At 40.8% G+C, this 17,425-nt stretch overlaps 1 protein-coding gene across 3 annotated transcripts; it reads left to right on the forward strand.

Annotated features, from left to right (window-relative positions):
* Window positions 1–258: 258 nt before the first annotated feature.
* Window positions 259–15,119, forward strand: LOC123397619 (protein ALWAYS EARLY 2-like). 3 transcript variants are annotated; one of them, XM_045092155.1, is made up of 20 exons: window positions 259–370; window positions 4,259–4,381; window positions 5,032–5,127; window positions 5,878–5,940; window positions 6,328–6,405; window positions 6,759–6,948; window positions 7,614–7,879; window positions 7,970–8,342; window positions 8,837–8,920; window positions 9,768–10,048; window positions 10,147–10,194; window positions 11,061–11,372; window positions 11,472–11,650; window positions 11,718–12,000; window positions 12,891–13,049; window positions 13,167–13,331; window positions 13,448–13,588; window positions 13,674–13,898; window positions 14,385–14,678; window positions 14,780–15,119. In XM_045092155.1, the coding sequence occupies exons 2-20, from the start codon at window positions 4,277–4,279 to the stop codon at window positions 14,951–14,953; spliced, it is 3,516 nt and encodes a 1,171-aa protein (XP_044948090.1). In that variant the 5' UTR covers window positions 259–370; window positions 4,259–4,276; the 3' UTR covers window positions 14,954–15,119. The 3 variants fall into 3 exon arrangements, with proteins under 3 accessions (XP_044948090.1, XP_044948092.1, XP_044948091.1); XM_045092157.1 differs by having other exon boundaries at window positions 7,626–7,879; XM_045092156.1 differs by lacking the exon at window positions 259–370 and adding an exon at window positions 3,393–3,548.
* Window positions 15,120–17,425: the final 2,306 nt, after the last annotated feature.

A 17,425-nucleotide genomic window follows, 5' to 3' on the forward strand; every position in this document is an offset into this window, starting at 1 on the left:
GTTTGCAGGCCGACGCGATGGCGCCCGAGCAGACCCCGCGTCGACAACACGTGCAATATCATCTTCTGCGAATATGCTTTTATACGGGTCTGTTCTGGAAGGGCCTGCCTCGCAAAACCCGTTTTTCGTGAAGGCTTTTGAGAAAAGACTGAGATTTGAACCGTGGACGGGCGTCCATTGCACCGGGTGCACGGCGAGCAGGCGGCAAGCAGCCCACTTTCCCCACCCTCGAACGAACCAAAACCAAACCCCCATCGATTGTTTCCCCCATTCGCATTCCCTCCCCTCCCCTCCTCCGACCCGCGCGGCGACGCTCGCACGCACGCAGATCGCCGCGGCGGCGCGCCCGGCGGCTCCGCTCCACTGCCAGGTGAGCCCCTCGCCCTCCTCCTCCTCCTCCTCCTCCCTCCCTCCCCCCGTTCCTCCTATAGGGCGAGGGGCAGAGTGCCAGGCGCGGGGCCGTCGGAGCAAGCAAAGCGCCCCCCCGCGCGCGAGCCCGACCGAGCCCCGGCCGAGCAGGCGGTTCAGCTGCTTGCCGACGGCAGCCGGGGCCGGGGGGGTTCGTTGGCGCCACGCATTTCCCCAGCCGAGGGCCAGCAGCGTGGCATCCCCGTCCTGTTTCCTGCCGCAGGAGCTCCGCTCCGAGGCCGGCCGGACCCGCGCTCAGGGGGGGTGGGGGATTGCTTCACGGCCGCGCCCCCGTTTCCCCTCCCGCCAAATCCGAGCTTTTTCCCCACACGCCCGCCCCTAAATCCCAATCCCCCTCCTCTTACTACCACCAAATGTTCGGCAGAGAAGGGGGACGCCGTGCCGATTTGCCGTTCTTCTGTACGCGTTGCATTATCCATGGACGGACGGACGGACGGCAAGACACACATGCTACTTCATTCGGCCATGAAGCATATCTCCATGGACGATGCCACTACTGAGCAGCTACGGCATACAATGCCCCAACAAAACCACGTCTTGTACTAGTGTATTGCGTTGCGGTTGCGGACGGGCGACAAGGCTTATATGGCAACAGCGATGGGATGACAAGGGGTTATCTTGAGGATCAGACATGGAAGGACGGCACTATCCGTCCCAAGTCCGAACATGCTTAGGTTTATAATATAACCGGGGGAGCACCTTCCTTCCGATTCCGTCGTCAGCTCTTTAGCCTTTATTAGGGATGCTTGAGGACGGGCGATTTCAGTAGGTGCGGTTAAGTCGTGAGCTGTTAATTCAGAGGAGCCATTCATAGCCATTGACGAGCTTTAGTTCATGATGGCCTTATTAGGAAGGCTCGCTGGTGACCACGACCAGAATACAAGGGAACCGCCGGTGGGGCCCATGCTTTCGAAGGTGCGAGATTGAGTAAAAAGCCACACCTTTTCATTTTCTGACCTTGCCTTGAATGTGTCGCAACACTCTTTTCCTGTCGGAAGGCAGCTTTCTTCCAAAGTGTTTTCCAGCGTGTACACGTTCACGCGAATGTGCAGGGCTGCCCTCCCCACCTTAACCCTTGCCAGGTTTAGTGCTAAAATGTTGTATTTGAAATGGGATGCTCTCATAGAAGTATTTCAAACAGAACAGCTAGCTTTCACTTTCACCGGCACCAAGCTTTGAAAATCCGTCATTCTAAAACTAGATGTCATTTATGCACGTCCGAATCTCCTGGAATGTCATCTCAGGCAAAAAATACAACCATGACGACCAGGTCTTCATTTGAACCAATTCCAGTCTAAATTACTTGTATAGCTTCGGTACGTCATCCTAATTGTATAAACCACTCGGAGCTGCTCCGACAAACAAGAAACAACAGTACCGAGCAGGAATGGTGGATGACGAGATCATCCGTAGGCACTTAGGCCTTGAGGCCTCCCTTAGCTTGACAAATGTTGGGAAGATTTTCATTGCCTCTCCGACTCAGGCAATCTCACACTCGCTCTTGTAGTCTCGTGTACAATACAAGGTCTCTTTCTTCAACTCACATGACCTAGTCAACATCTAACCACGGTGTGCTTGCAGAATCATGCAAGGCTGGATTCTGGGCGCTTGCCTTGTTCAGCAGGGCAATGCAAGCTTTCACTGTTGAGAACAATTAAGCAAGTTCATAATTTTTTGATCATCTGATTTTGCAGAAGTTATTACTAACAAGATTCCAAGCAAATACACAATCTGTTCTGTAGTATATGGTGATGCATTTTAGTGCTTAGGCATTCGATTATCTTAAAGCTAAACCTACATGCTTTGTAGATCATGTCGGCTAGTTTCCAGAAAACACCGTACGTGTTACACTCATGGTTTGACCATATTCAAAAGTCATACACACACTTCTTCTGTGTTAATGCATTCACCTGAAAATGCACCTTACACACTTCTGGCTATCTGTCCATGTCAAGATCCCAACATCCCCATCTTAACCATAGTGTCCTTAACAACTGTCAAACACACTTGAAATTAGTCAACAGAAGTGCTGGTAATTGGTCACAAGTTAACAGAAAGAGTATGAGATACGTCAATGATAAAGCGGAAAGAGATTGAGCAGACACATCAAAACCACAAAGTTCTTTTTTTTGCATCTAACAATTAATTACTACATGTGCATCAACAATGTATGTCTGAGTGTTATTTCCTAGGACATGAAGTTTTTGCACATGGGTGTATATGCACCTGGATGAACATTAAAATCAAATAAAGTAGGAAAAGCATTGGAAAAAATGTGAATCATTTTTTGGACAAACATTGCTGAATGTTTTACAAACATGCAAAATTTCGTGGTGAACAAACATCTGTGGAGATTTTGGCAAAAACAACAAAAATGATGTTCCAAAAAGGGCATTTTTTTAAAGCACTTTGGAACATCGATTTTGTTCTTTTTTCTCAGACCTCCATGGATGTTTTTCCATCACAAACTTTACATGTTAGTAAAACATTCAACAATGTTTATCACACAAAAATTCAGTTTAAAAAAAATAAATTCCTTTCCAATGTTTTAGAATTTACTGTTCACCATGGGTGCATATGCACCCAGGAGCAGACCAGCACTTCCGTTATTTCCACCCTTTTATATTTATGCACCATCCTCCACTTATATTACAAATTGGTCATGTAAATTAATCAGGTGCAGTGTGCTGACTTTTATTAATGTTGTAATTGTAGCAAGGTACACGATCCTGGAACTTGTTAACTGATTCCTCATGGTATTTATATGTAGAAATGTGGGGGCAGACCATAAACCCCCCCTCTTTTTTGCACCTAAAGAACACCCTGCTACTGAAATTACCATTCTGTTGCCCTTCTGTTCGTTCTCTCCGCGTTTTCCTTTCCTTCACCCCATAAACCGGGTGCTTATTTCCCGTTCCCCCCCCTCCCTCCCACCCACCCACACACTCCTGGAACGGATACAGATCGAGCAATTTGCCCTCTCCTGAAGGCACATCGCCGGAGTAAGGAGTGGCGCGGTGCCCGACCGGCAACCCGAGCAGCGCCAGCCCATGCTCCTAACGCCGATTCCCCCCTGCTGCCCTCCTCTCTCCCAGATCCAGATCCAGATCCAGATCCAGGTTATCCTTCCTCGCCGTTCTTCCGATTCTCTGCAGGAAACCCTAGTATATATTCTTCCTAAACCACGGAGGAAATTTCAGCGGGAGTAGAAGAAAGTTAAGTCCGCTAAGATTCTGGAAGGGAATGGGTGTTGCCTAATTGTTGTAGTGGAAAACGATTTATGGTTCATTTGACCCGGGGTATTGATGTGTGAGTGCATTTATGTTCATGCTGTGTCTCGGCTGGAATAGAAGGAATGACAGGCTGTCTCTTGTTTGGAAGAAAATGAAGTAAATGGTAGGCTGGGGGAAAAGGATGAGAAGGCCAGGCTGCGCAACAACTGGAAAAATAGCAGTCTTGTTGTATATACTTAGATTAGGCTTGGTTGGGACTGTTTATTCAAATGTAAAATGGTGAGAGTTAAGGCTGGAGACGTAGAACTTAATAGCAGGGGTGATATTTTGAGTAACAGTGCACTCTTTTGATGGTAGAGCTAAATAGAAATATTTGACTGTATTTTGCAAGAGTGGTTCTTTCATTTGGTACATACCCGGATACCCCAACTTTCCTTATATATATTTCATGAAGATTATGTATGTGGTACATGTTTTATCCTGAAAATATTATTGTTAGCCTTCCTGCTTAGTTTTTTTTTTCCAATTCTCCTTGCATTTTTCATCCAAGAGCTACTGAAGAAAATTGGCTAATCTCTAGTGTTCCGTACTTTCAGGCAGTTCTGTGACTTTCAATGTCTTCCACAAGAAAAGTGAGAAATGTTAACAAGCGCTATGCCAAAATTAATGAAGATTGGCCAGAAAAGGATGCAACGGTTGTACATAAAAATAAAGTGCGAGTAAGTATCTGCATTCAGCAGTGCCTTGAATGTCTTAAATCTGCATTTGATTCATCTAAATTCCACACATGTATAACAATATAAGTGAAATGCTAACAATGGCAGCTCCAAATGACATGCCAGTGATATGACTTGGGCAGAAAAGTCAAGCAGCCTCTTGTTTAATCGGAGTTTTGGTGTCATCTGAGTCTTATTGTAAAATGTGTGCTACGTTGCCTGCCATATGCATTCAATGGTCACTACTTTTGTATGATATGTGCAACTATATGATGTTATTAAGATGCAAGTAGCATAGATAGTAACACACTTGCTAAATGTAATAATTAGGACAACTATAACAGTATATGTAAATTATATTTTTGTCAATCAACAAACAAATTTCCCCATGCAACTTACTATTTTTTCCTTATCGTGTAATATACCGAAGTCTGAACTTGTGCTTGCTCACATGATATGTCATATGGTGTGCACTGTCAAGGATTAGCCAAATTTTCTAGATGCCTTATATTTCCGTGGAAAGAAGTTTCAAGCATGAGTTGGGATTGCTAATGCAGTAGTGCATTTATCTGTTTTGGGTATTTAGCTCAACTGTGGATTATATTATATCAATTACATTGTTGATCATTGATCAAAGAAACATTTGTCTGCAGAAGAAAAAATTATCCGACCTTGGTTCTCAGTGGAGCAAAGATGAGTTGGAGCACTTCTATGGAGCTTATAGAAAATATGGAAAAGATTGGAGGAAGGTTTGATCTCTACCCTCTTTATTGTAGATTGGTATTACTTTTATTGAAGAGTTAGAAATTTGTTTTATTTAGGCAACCACATACCACGTTTTCGTGGTACTGTCCTACATCAACATGATTACCTGAGAAACTCCTTATATCTAGCAGCAACGTGGTCTTGTGTACCCGGGTCACTGCTCGGACCACATGTTTTTTTAACCCTAGGACTGCAAGTTTTTTATTTTCCTTTTTTTATTAAATATATTTGATTTATAAACAGGGGAAATAATTTTGGCAATCCACCAGGTTATGCTGTATTTCAATGTACACAGTATATGAGAAGCTAATGTACCATATTATGCATACAACATTCTCCAAGCAGAGCCCCATCATTCTCCCACCTATTGATATACAAGATCAAAGCTCTGTGTACTAATATGGAGTAATTATATATTTTGTTAGATCCTTGCATTCCTTAAGAAAGTTCAACCGTGTGAGTTTCAAGTTGTAGTGGCGGTGTAGACGTTGGGATTAGTCAGCTAAACACCCAGATTCAACTCAGTGCACACCGAAATCTGACTTGTCCGGCTTCCATAACCAAACCCCCACTCTGGTAGTCTGGTTAACCACATTTCGGGTCCTAAGAGGCCACTTAACCTGGCAAAGTTACCAGTCTCGTTTCCTCTGATCCTGCTGGTGGTTTGAGCAAGGATTAATAATATCTAGTTTGAGACCTCTATTCATATTACTGATAGTTCTTTAAACTTGCAGGTGGCTGGTGCGGTCCATGATAGAACATCTGATATGGTGGAGGCTCTTTACAACATGAATAGGGTAAATCCCAGCCTTTGTGTAGGGTGGCTCTTCTGAACTGTCTGCATTTGATTCCACATCATGCAGGACATAGTTTCAACTTTAAATCCTTATTAAAATTTGTGACATGATTTTGTTGTCACGATGCTGTTTCTTGTAGATCAGTGGGATAATCTCTAGCAAAGCAATACTTGAAATTTCCATAGCATAAGATTCCATCTACTAATTTTGTCTGTCCCATCTACCAAGATCTCGGATTCCATCCATTTCTTTTCCAACCATATCCCCTGTCACGCACTGATCCATTTCATTTTGCATGTGCCTGTCTTTCTTTTGCTAATTTCAAGGTTTGTTTTTTCTGTTATTTGGTTATGCTGATAAATTGACCAAGCTTTGTTGCATGTCCAGGCATATTTATCTCTTCCAGAGGGAACTGCTACGGCTGCAGGGTTGATAGCGATGATGACCGATCACTATAATATTCTGGTAAGGTTAAACTTGAACAGCTATACTATTCAAAAGCTTCTTCTGTACTGTAGTTACCTTAAAATGTTGTGAAAGTTGAAAAAGAGTTCCATAAGTAGTGTATGAAATGTTATTCAATTCTTGATATATGAAAAACTATGTCAAGTACAGATTCTGAGAACAAGAGCTATTTATTGCATCTAATAATATACTAGTACTGAAATGCCTAGGTGTTCGACTTATTAAGATCGTAGTCAGTCAGCCTGGAAACCATTATGTTTACAGTTTACAAAAGTTGTCTGCTAGTGTGCTATATCATTTTATTGCATTTATCAAGAACGTTTATGATTATGGACATCTGTTCTGGACTGTAGGATGGGAGTAACAGTGATCATGAGAGTAACGGTTCACCGAAAACTTCTAGGAAGCCACAGAAGCGTGGCCGTGCAAAACTTCAGTCTGTGTCGAAGACATCTGATACACGTTACCCTGATCTACTGCAATCCCAGCCTGCTTCATCGAGCTATGGATGCCTTTCTTTGTTGAAGAAGAAACGCTCTGGAGGTAATTTGAACATTGAAACCGTAGAAGCATTTGTCCTTTTCTTTTCCTATTTCCTTTTAGTTTATCTTTTAGTAGAGTTTTGTCATTTGAATCTAATTAAGTTATTATCTGCAAGAAAAACACAAAACAGGTGACAATTTCATCCAGTAAAAGTTTGTAAGTCCAAATTCGTTCTACGTTAGCGTACTAGATACTGTAACAATTCACAATGTACAATGAGATTGTGAGCAGAAAACATTTCACAATCTACAACAAATCTGTGTACAGATATATATTTTTTCCTTTGTTATTTAATATATGGATACCTTTATTATGCCGTAAATTTCTAATGGACAGTATGTTATAGCAAATCAGCAACAAGAACATTAATTTTAAGCTAGAGTTAGAAGCAAGCCTAATTCACTTGGGTGGGGGAGTTGGTGCTTCCCTACAATTTTCTATCAAATATCCTAAGTTAGAATTCTCTACTATCTTATGATCATAACAGTTTTGGTAAAAGATCTCGCAGGATTCAGTCATGAATCATGATAGTATTATATATTTTTCTTGGCATGTTTTCTAGCTTCAGTTTATCTGGCAGGAGCTGAAGTCAGGTCAAACAGTGTTGCACCTTTTATTTTTCCTTGAACAAGGGAAAATATGATTGAGGTCTGAAGCTTATCTAGACTTGCTTGTAGGTAACAAGCCACGTGCTGTTGGAAAAAGGACTCCACGAGTGCCTGTTGCAAGCATGTACCACCGAGATGACAAGATAGGTCCATCAAATAGGCAAGCAAAACCAGACGCTAATAATGGTGATGAAGAAGGTGCTCTAGCTGCTTTAGCTCTGGCAGAGGTCTGTCAAAGAGGAGGCTCGCCTCAGGTTTCTCAAGCATCTGGAAGATCCAGTGGCCAAATGTTCCTGTCTCCTGGTAAAAGTATCGACAGAAAAGTAAGAACACATAATCTCTTCTTCTTTATCTTTAGATCACTCATCTCACAAAGTAATTGCATAATCATATTTTCTGGATGATGCTTGCAGAATGCAGATTCAGAGATGGGAAGTTCAAAGATGCATGGATTTCAAGTAGAAGCTGATTATCCGGAAGGTAGCTTAGGAAGCAGGGAAGCAGAGACTGGTGACTATCGCAAAGATGCTTCCTATTTTCTGAATAACGAAGGTTCTGCATCTGGCAAGTCTAAGCCAAAAGTTAAGAGGATGCAAAAGAGAAGAAAGAAAGCTGCACAAAAAACAGACGATCAATTCGAGGATGACAGAGAGGCTTGCAGTGGCACTGAAGAAGGGTATAGTTCCAGAAAGGCTAAAGATGAAGCAGATGTGGACGTATTTGGAAGTAAAATTTCATGGCCATCTAACAAATCAAACAAAAGAAGCCGGCAACTATTTTTTGGTGGTATGCCTGTTCTAGCAACATCTTTTATTTTTTGACAGCAGTAATGAAATTATTGAAATACAATCATAGCATTATTTCTTCTAGGCTTCTAGCATGGGTCAAACTGTCAGTATGGTGGCTTAAGGGGCCTGAGTCTCATCTTTTATAAAGCTGTGCGGTGTTTTCTCAACTACCGAATACAATGTAGACATACCCTAACTATCAAATGCCAATAGTATTCAGCAAGATGGACAAATTGGTTGAGTTTCTTCTTATACGTACAGCATTTTCTCGACCATCTGATGAAAAATAAGTATGTCATGTGCTGGCATTGCCTATCATCAGTTTTTATTTCATAATATTGATTCTCCTGTTGGGTTGTTGCATCCTGCAAAATAAACAGTCAATCTGCCTACAAACTTCCTGAGGAGGATACCTTGTTGGATTTCTTGCTTTGATATCTACATAGCCCAAAATCTTTGGTCCTGATTGCCTGACTGGTCTTTGTTCTGCAGATGAATTGTCAGCTCTCGACGCATTACATACATTAGCTGATATCTCTGTGAATATTCTACAACCTTCTTCTATAGCTGAATCGGGTTAGTCTTATCCATGGTGCTATTTCAGATGTTGTGAGCTATACTTTCATTACTCGGTTTCCACACACCTCAATGACCTCATTTTATCCATTATCATGCAACTTCTCTAATTATGTGATAGAACCATGCAAATGCAATGCACAGTTTAGCAGAGTTCAGTACTTGGGTTGTTGCAATCAATTTTGTTCGCCAATCTCATTCCTGTTCACTATGTTTTTGCATGGAGATACAGAAAGTTTATACGGTCATCGGGATAAAGCTACGAGACAGTGCTGTATAGTGGTTGAGTCAGAGTTGATTATTCTACGAGCTCTAATCGTTTAAGAGTTCTGTGTTAATTCCTTTCCGTACAAGGGCTGTTTGTAGACCCTACAGCTGTAAACATGCCTGCACCACTGTTGTTGCTTTATGTCTTTTGGAAGAAATGGATGCAATGAATGTTTCTTGTTTTATTAATCATTATAATGCTATTGAGCACCTGTATACAGTTGATTAGTTTCTGGGCAACACTGTCTGCCTTGGATATACACAAAGATTTGCTGTGCTGCGTTCGATCTGTTTTACGTGCAACACACTTCACTCAATTTGCCGGTTTCTATTTGTGACACAAGACTTTTACATACTGGGGATACTGCTCAATAATAAGCTTTGTTACTAAGTGAACAAATTATTAACCAGGTGTACAGGTAGATTGCTTGTAAATTCTAACCGTCACACTTTCATGTGAAAATCTCACAAAAGATATGGATAAAAACTAAAAAGTGATATTGCAGAGTTGACTTCTGATTGATATGTTAATGTTCTGTGTTTGATTGTGCTACTGATACTGCTCCTAATTATTTTCCAGAATCATCGGCACAATTTAAGGATGAAAGCAAAGACAATGAATCTGATGATAAGCCTAGTGTGCCTGCGGCAGTATCATTATTTGACAAAAAAGATAAGCCCAGAAAAACAAAAAAGATCAAAAGGCAGTCAGAAATTGCAAGCAACGAGATGGTTACTAGGAAAAAAGCTAAGCTTTCTAAAGATCACCATCATGACGGGAGTACTTCTGAAGTGAAGCAGGATGATTGTAAATGTGGTGTTAAAATGGAGAAAAAGAAAAGGAAGCCTTCCACAGTAAAGGTATTTCCAAAACTGTACCTGTTCAATATGACACAAGCCACAGTATTGTTAGTATATGCTGCTTATGATGTGTATATATTTTGCTGCTTTATGTACAGATCTCCAAAGATGAGAAGAATACACTAAAAGATAGTGAGAAGACCGAGGTGCGCTGTCCTTTTGTAGTCTTGTCTTTTCCTTTGGTTCTTGATAATCACTTGTGAAGTTCTCATCTAAATACTACGAACTTTCAGTTGACTCTTTTGCATTTAAGTCCAATGCACAATTGCACATTGAAGCGAGGATTTAATACCGCAGCCTCAGTAATTGCAGTTTTGTCCATCAGATTATATAACACACAGAATATATTAGCATAATAATTGTCTCCATGCCAAACATCTTCTGAAAGCCAGGCTGCATTGTGCAGATTTGTTTTAATCTTTTGGAAATATATAGTTTCAGTCAGACAACAAATCAGTCCAACAAGGAGATTGTTGTCTGTTTTTTCATCAGTGACAGTAAGAGGCTGCCAAAATATGTTTTTGACAATGTCATGCTGCAGACCCCTTAATCTAATTTCCACCACTATTCAGCAAGAAGAATAAAATTAGGTGTTCTCAGATCCTTAATCCCTAAACCTCCATTAACCTTGGGAAAAACACAGCTTCTCCACCTTAGGAAATGATACTTTTTGTTGCATGACCTTTTGTTTTAAAGAAATTTTCTCCTTCTTTTGTCCATGTAGCAGATAGTTTTAAAGTAAATACATTGATATATAGTAAAAGGGGTATGCTAAGATGTACCTTAATCGAAGTGACTCTTTTGTTATTGACAAAGTATCGCCCTTCCAAACATCCTGCCTTTTTTGTAAATATTCCCTGGGTGACCTACTACCACTACAGTGATTCCAACAAATTAAGAACCTCAGGCTTTGTGAAATTTGTTCTAAACCTGACATAGCCAAGTTTACCTTTTCTTTTTTTCCTGTGTGTGTAAATTAATATAAATTTGCTTGTACATCTGTATTTGCTAGGTTTCTGCTGAAGAAGGGAAGGTATCTTCTAGTAAAGGCAGGCATGCTCATGCTAGTCCAGTTTCAAAACAAAACAAGTCCAAAGCACAGGAAAGTTCTCCAGCACATGCTGATTTTGGAAAAGAAGCCATGGATACGGTGGACACGGCAGAAAACGCAATAACTCAGCAATCGGACTCGGCATCAAAGTCTAAAAGCCGGCGCAAGTTAGGCATTTTGAAAGCACTTGCTCCAGAGAGTAAGCCTGCTGAGGGCGCTGATGATTCGTGCGATAATGTTTCCTACCCAGTGAATAACGTTATTGAACTCAAGGTTTGATATTGTTTTCTCAAGATAAACTTGCTGATCAATGCATCTCATCATTTGCAAGGTGTGGAAGTTAAAACTTAAATTTACCCTGACCTGTTGCAGGACAAGCTCTCTCACTGCTTATCTTCACGTTTCCTCCGGAGGTGGTGCATGTCTGAGTGGTTCTATAGTGCAATTGATTATCCATGGTTTGCGAAGAGTGAATTTGTTGAGTACTTGAATCATGTAAAGCTGGGTCATGTGCCAAGGCTGACTCGTGTCGAGTGGGGTGTTATAAGGAGGTCTGTTATCTTCAATTGCTTTGTTTGCTTTTGCTTCCTTTGTTTTTCTGAGTCTACTGTTTTGCAGTTCTCTTGGAAAGCCACGTCGATTGTCAAAGCAGTTTTTACAAGAGGAGAGGGAAAAGCTTTCTCAGTATCGCGAGTCAGTCAGACAACACTATGCTGAACTTCAGTCTGGTGTTCGAGAAGGTCTACCAACTGATCTTGCTCGACCCTTAGCAGTTGGGCAGCGTGTTATAGCCCGTCATCCCAAAACAAGAGAACTTCATGATGGGAGTGTTTTGACTGTCGACCGTACTCGCTGTCGGGTTCAATTTGATCGGCCTGAGCTGGGTGTTGAATTTGTGATGGTAAGTTGGTAACCAATGTCTATCAAGTTTCTTTTTAGATCATTTTGGTGGTATGTTTTATTTTATGTCTTCTGGTTTAAAACATTTCCTGTTGTATGTTTTGATTTCTTGGATATGTTCCGCAACCCATGGTTTCAGTAGACCTGTTCTCTTAATTTGGTAGTGAAGTATGGTTGTGTGGATGAACTAATAGGCTAGGAGTGTAATTATTTAATGCTGAACTGGGAAACTAGGAGAATACATTTTTGTAATGGTTCACTCTTTACATTTGAGTATGCTTAGACCAAGTACATCCCTGACTTTGCTTTAGAGACTGTTTGGCATTGCTTTTCTGTGCTGTCAATTTTATTTTATTTTGCCGGGGATCTGTAGCAATTGCTTAGTCCTAAAGTCACAAAGAAGTTTTGTTTTGGACACCGACATTGTGTCCAGAACACAATTTTAACCACAAGCTGGTACTGTATTATATTTGTAAAATCGAAAAAAATTTATAGTATGGCAAGCGTATTCTTTCTACAGAATAATCTACCAATATTTATTCTTATGTCCAATCCAAATTATCATAAAAGGATTATCGATCAAGGTAAATAATTTGACTGTGCATTCTATGACAATGCCTATCAATGGGTGGAGTACACATTCTGTGTTTTGGCTACTATGTGATTTGCATTCCTTGCACACTATGCTTTCATCTGTGTTGCATCCAGGGAAGGCACATGCTTATGGAAGAATTTTCTATTTGAGTGACTTGGTGCTAAATGATGCTTTTTTATTTCTGTTGGAACATGTAATAAGAAACACCATTGTAAAGCTGAAATATGTGTCATGCCAAATAGGTTGCTGTTACTGACCCAAACAAGGTTATTGTTGACGAAATTATTACTTTGCAGGATATTGATTGTATGCCGTTACACCCACTGGAAAATTTCCCCGAGTCTCTCAGACGCCAAAATATCGTGAATAAATACTACAGCAGCTTCTCAGAAGTAAAATTTGAGGATCGACCCAAAGAGTATGGTGGTGGAGGCGCAGCAAGGTTCTTACCAAATGTGAGTTTCGACAGTGCTGATGCAATTCAAGTTGCACTTTCTGGTCACCCCATTAGTATTTCAATGAAGCTAGCTACTGTAATCTGTATACCCAATGTTAAACTGTTACCCTTGCAGGGGGACACATTTGATTCGATTGCACAGGCCAAAACTACAGCAAACGAGGCTGCAGCCGCAGCACAACAGGCAATGTACGGCCAGCCATGTACACTGTCACAGATTCAGGAGAGAGAAGCAGATATAAGGGCTCTTGCGGAACTGTCACGTGCTCTCGATAAAAAGGCAAGTGCAACAGGCTTCGACCTTGTGTTTGTGGAATTTTCTCTGATTCTTTGGGATTTTAACTCGACTCAAGTGCCCAGCTGTATTTACGTTTTGAACTATGTAATCTTTTGTAGGAAGCCTTGCTGGTAGAGTTGAGGCACATGAATGAAGAAGTGTCTGGAAAGCAAAAGGACGGGGAAACCATTAGAGATTTGGAGCACTTCAGGAAGCAATACGCCATGGTGCTCGTACAGCTGAGAGATTCAAATGATCACGTAATTCCCAGTTTTACACTTAACGGTAGTTCTATTTGTGAATTTCATGCACTTACAGGATCAAGCAACATATTTTCCTACTCAGGTGGCTTCGGCCTTGCTTTGTCTGCGGCAACGGAACACATTTCATGGGCATCCAGCACAGCCATATCCTACTAAATCAACGGAAAATGGTGGAGCTTTTAACAGAACACCAGACCCATCTAGTAACCTTTTTGGTTATATTAATCAGGAGTCTGGATCTCAAGTGATGGAAATTATCGACACTTCAAGGTCCAAAGCTAAAACGATGGTTGATGTCGCTATTCAGGTTAGACGGTCACACTTGCATTTTCTGTCAGTATCATGTCATGCTATCCAGTCCTTGATGTTCTTAATATATACTCCCTCCGTTTCTAAAAATAAGTCTTTTTAAAGATTCCACTACAGACTACATATGGGGCAAAATGAGTGAATCTACACTCTAAAGTATGACTATATACATCCGTATGTAATCCATAGTGGAATCTCTACAAAGACTTATATTTAGGAAGGGAGGGAGTATTTTGAATTTGAATGATAACTATCAGCATCCTATAAAAACCAGTTTCACCGCATGGCATGCAGAAAAGTAAACTCTTTTCAACCAGTTCAGGAATTGAAGAGTAAATGTTGAATACTTGCATAGCAAAGAGAACATTTTTTTCCCCTCTTGTGACAATCATATACGTCAAGTTCAGTCCCTGTCTTTGCAAATTTTGGTGTTACTAAAGTATATATACACGTTTGCTTTGTGCCTTTTTTTCTGTCGAACCAGGCAATGTGCAAAGTAAGTGAAGGAGAGAACGCATTTGCCAAAATAGGGGAAGCACTAGACAATCTGAACCTCCGTGGCACCGGCTCTGGTTCCAGCATACTAGGCATAAGGCGGATACCACCTGATTCCGGACAGGCAAATTCAGATAACAGCGCCTCTGGCCGCTTCGATCCTGCCGCAGCAGCGACCAATAACATTTCCAGCCCAAGAGTATTGCCCAACGGCAGCGACTCCGAAGCCCAGTTCCCGTCAGAGTTGATTTCGTCGTGCGTAGCGACCATCCTAATGATACAGGTAAGCAAATCAATCATATCATCAGAGATCTTATGAGATCTTACAAGTTCTTTCTTACGAGTTGTAACGTGATGGGTCGTCCATCTTTTCAATGCCATCAGAACTGCACGGAGAAGCAGTATCACCCCGCGGAAGTGGCGCACATCCTCGACTCAGCGCTGTCGCGGCTGCAACCGTGCAGCTCGCAGAACGTGCCCATCTTCAGGGAGATCGAGATGTGCATGGGTATCATCAAGAACCAGATGCTGGCGCTGATACCCACCCCTAGTGGCTAGCGTTCATGCATGGCCAACAACATTCTCTTCTTTTGTTATTTATATATACATATGTAGGAAGAAAGAAACTTGACAATGATATCTGTATGTGGCTTGTATTCTAAAAGCTTACAACCGTCTGTATAAGGTGTACCTAACCTATCTTATTAGTTACTGTACTGTATTATCGTATTGTCGTGTACCCTCCCTCTTATCTTTTTTTCAAGCGTAAAACCGTGGTAAAGTATTGAAACCAATAAGTGCGAAGGAAAGGGGCGCATGGCGCCCCGAAAGAAAAGAAAAGAGAAGCGAGGAGATCACTTTTGAAAAATTGCAAGACAAAGAAGCCTTGCTAGGTGAAACATTGTCACAGGTCTTTGCATTCCTTGGTTCCAAACATCTGAAGCAGCAGCAAAATCATGTTGAAATATCTGAAGAAAAAAGTCATGTTAAAATTGACATTGAGCCGAATGAAACAACCACAGTAGAACATACGGCATCGAGATACTTCACACAGTTTATTAAATGATTCTTTGCACAATCCACTTTGAAACAAATGACTTGTGCCAATATCACAAATACAAAGCAAAACATGAGAAAGGCTGGGCATTTCCCCAACAACGCTTTCATCGGCCTCTGTGATCTTCTCGCTTTCTCAGCAAAAATACAAGAAATATTTCTCAAAATTGTCAACAGTTATTTCAAAATTCAAACATTTTATGAATTTGCGAACAAAATTTTAAAACCTGACATATTTTGAATTTCTGAACAAATTTGTATGGGTAGAACATTATTTCAAACCAAAACATATTTTTAAATTTGTGACCAAAAATAAAAATGCAATCATTTTTTTTGAATTTCAGAATATATTTTCAAAACATGAACAAAAATTAAATTCGTAAAAAAGTTATATAATATTGAACATTTTCTGAAATTCCCGAACATTTTTTGAATATGCAAGAAAGTTTTTAAACATGCTTTTTAAAAAATGTGTGTTTTTTTAAAATGGGAACATTTGCAAATTCCCAAAAATTTAAAAATGGGAACATTTTTCGTTATTAATTTTTTCAAAATTGCATAATGTTTTAAATTGTCATCATATTTTAAAAGATGTTCATCATATATTATGGAAAATGTCCATATTTTTCTGAATTTGTCCATCATTTATATTAAATATATTCATCGTGTTTTAAAAAAGGTTTACCATGCATTTTATGATAGTCCATCTTTCTAAATAATTTATGTCATGCATTCCCAAAATTTTATTCATGTAGTTAAAAATGGTCATCATGTATAAGAAAAATTGTTCATAGTATCATCGCGTAACTAGCTAGGCAATGTCATGGTGTGTTTGAAATAAATTCATAGTGCATTTCAAAAATGTCTTCAAGTATTTAAATTTTTTTCATCGTGTATTTAAGAATAATATTCACAATATATTCTACCAAATGTTCGCTGCATTACTTTCTTTCTTGAAACCAAACCGAGTGCCATCTCGTAGGGGAAACCCGAGCTGATCTCAACTCATTCTAACCTTCTTGTCGGAGGCCACACTGCTACATGGAGGATAGATTGATTGGGATGACCATGGTGGTCGATGCACAAGAAAGATCTGGAGCAAATTGTGGCTGAGGGGAAATCCTAGGGAGGAAGCTGCAATATCACTTCCATTACGATATATAATGAATTGAGTTGCATCTGATTACGTGGTAACTAATTACATGCCAATGTCAACCAAACATGCGTTACATGGTAAGTGGTAAACTAGTAACTAATCAGATTATGTGATGAAATTAACTTTGACACTTCGGCGTGCAGAACGTGTCGAGGTTAAGGTCCATCACCCGCGTCTCTCATCATTCTCCCGTGTAGAAGGAGCCTTCTTGTTCCCTCCTTTGGTTGTAGTGAAAAGATTACGCCAGAAAAAAGAGAGCGATGTTTAGAAATGGGTCTACAAAGCCTAGTGTATGTTATTGAAAAGAAATATAACCACATGAGGGGAAGGGGTGAGGGAGGGGAGGGGAGGACATGGATGTCGCCTAGAGGGGGGGGGGGGGGTGAATAGGCTTTAAAATAATTAAGGCTTAGGCTTGAACAAATGCGGAATAAACCTAACGTTTAATATGTCAAACACAAAACCTACAAACAACTAGGCTCACCTATGTGCACCAACAACTTATGCTAAGCAAGATAAACAACTAAGTGATAGCAAGATATATTACAATAAACAATATGTCTATCACAAAGTAAAGTGTATAAGTAAAGGGTTCGGGTAAGACATAACCGAGGCACGGGGAGACGATGATGTATCCCGAAGTTCACACCCTTGCGGATGCTAATCTCCGTTAGAGCGGTGTGGAGGCACAATGCTCCCCAAGATGCCACTAAGGCCACCGTAATCTCCTCACGCCCTCGCACAATGCAAGATGCCGTGATTCCACTAAGGGACCCTTGAGGGCGGTCACCGAACCCGTACAAATGGCAAACCTTGGG

This window comes from Hordeum vulgare, chromosome 5H, assembly GCF_904849725.1.
Source record: "Hordeum vulgare subsp. vulgare chromosome 5H, MorexV3_pseudomolecules_assembly, whole genome shotgun sequence".
NCBI classification, from domain to species: Eukaryota; Viridiplantae; Streptophyta; class Magnoliopsida; order Poales; family Poaceae; genus Hordeum; species Hordeum vulgare.

Coding starts and splice junctions, on each gene's coding strand:
- LOC123397619 (XM_045092155.1), top strand. CDS start 4,277: ATGTCTTCCACAAGAAAAGTGAGAAATGTTAACAAGCGCTATGCCAAA. Junction 6,949..7,613: donor GAAGAAGAAACGCTCTGGAG/GTAATTTGAACA, acceptor AAGCTTATCTAG/ACTTGCTTGTAGGTAACAAG. Junction 13,899..14,384: donor TGGTTGATGTCGCTATTCAG/GTTAGACGGTCA, acceptor CTGTCGAACCAG/GCAATGTGCAAAGTAAGTGA.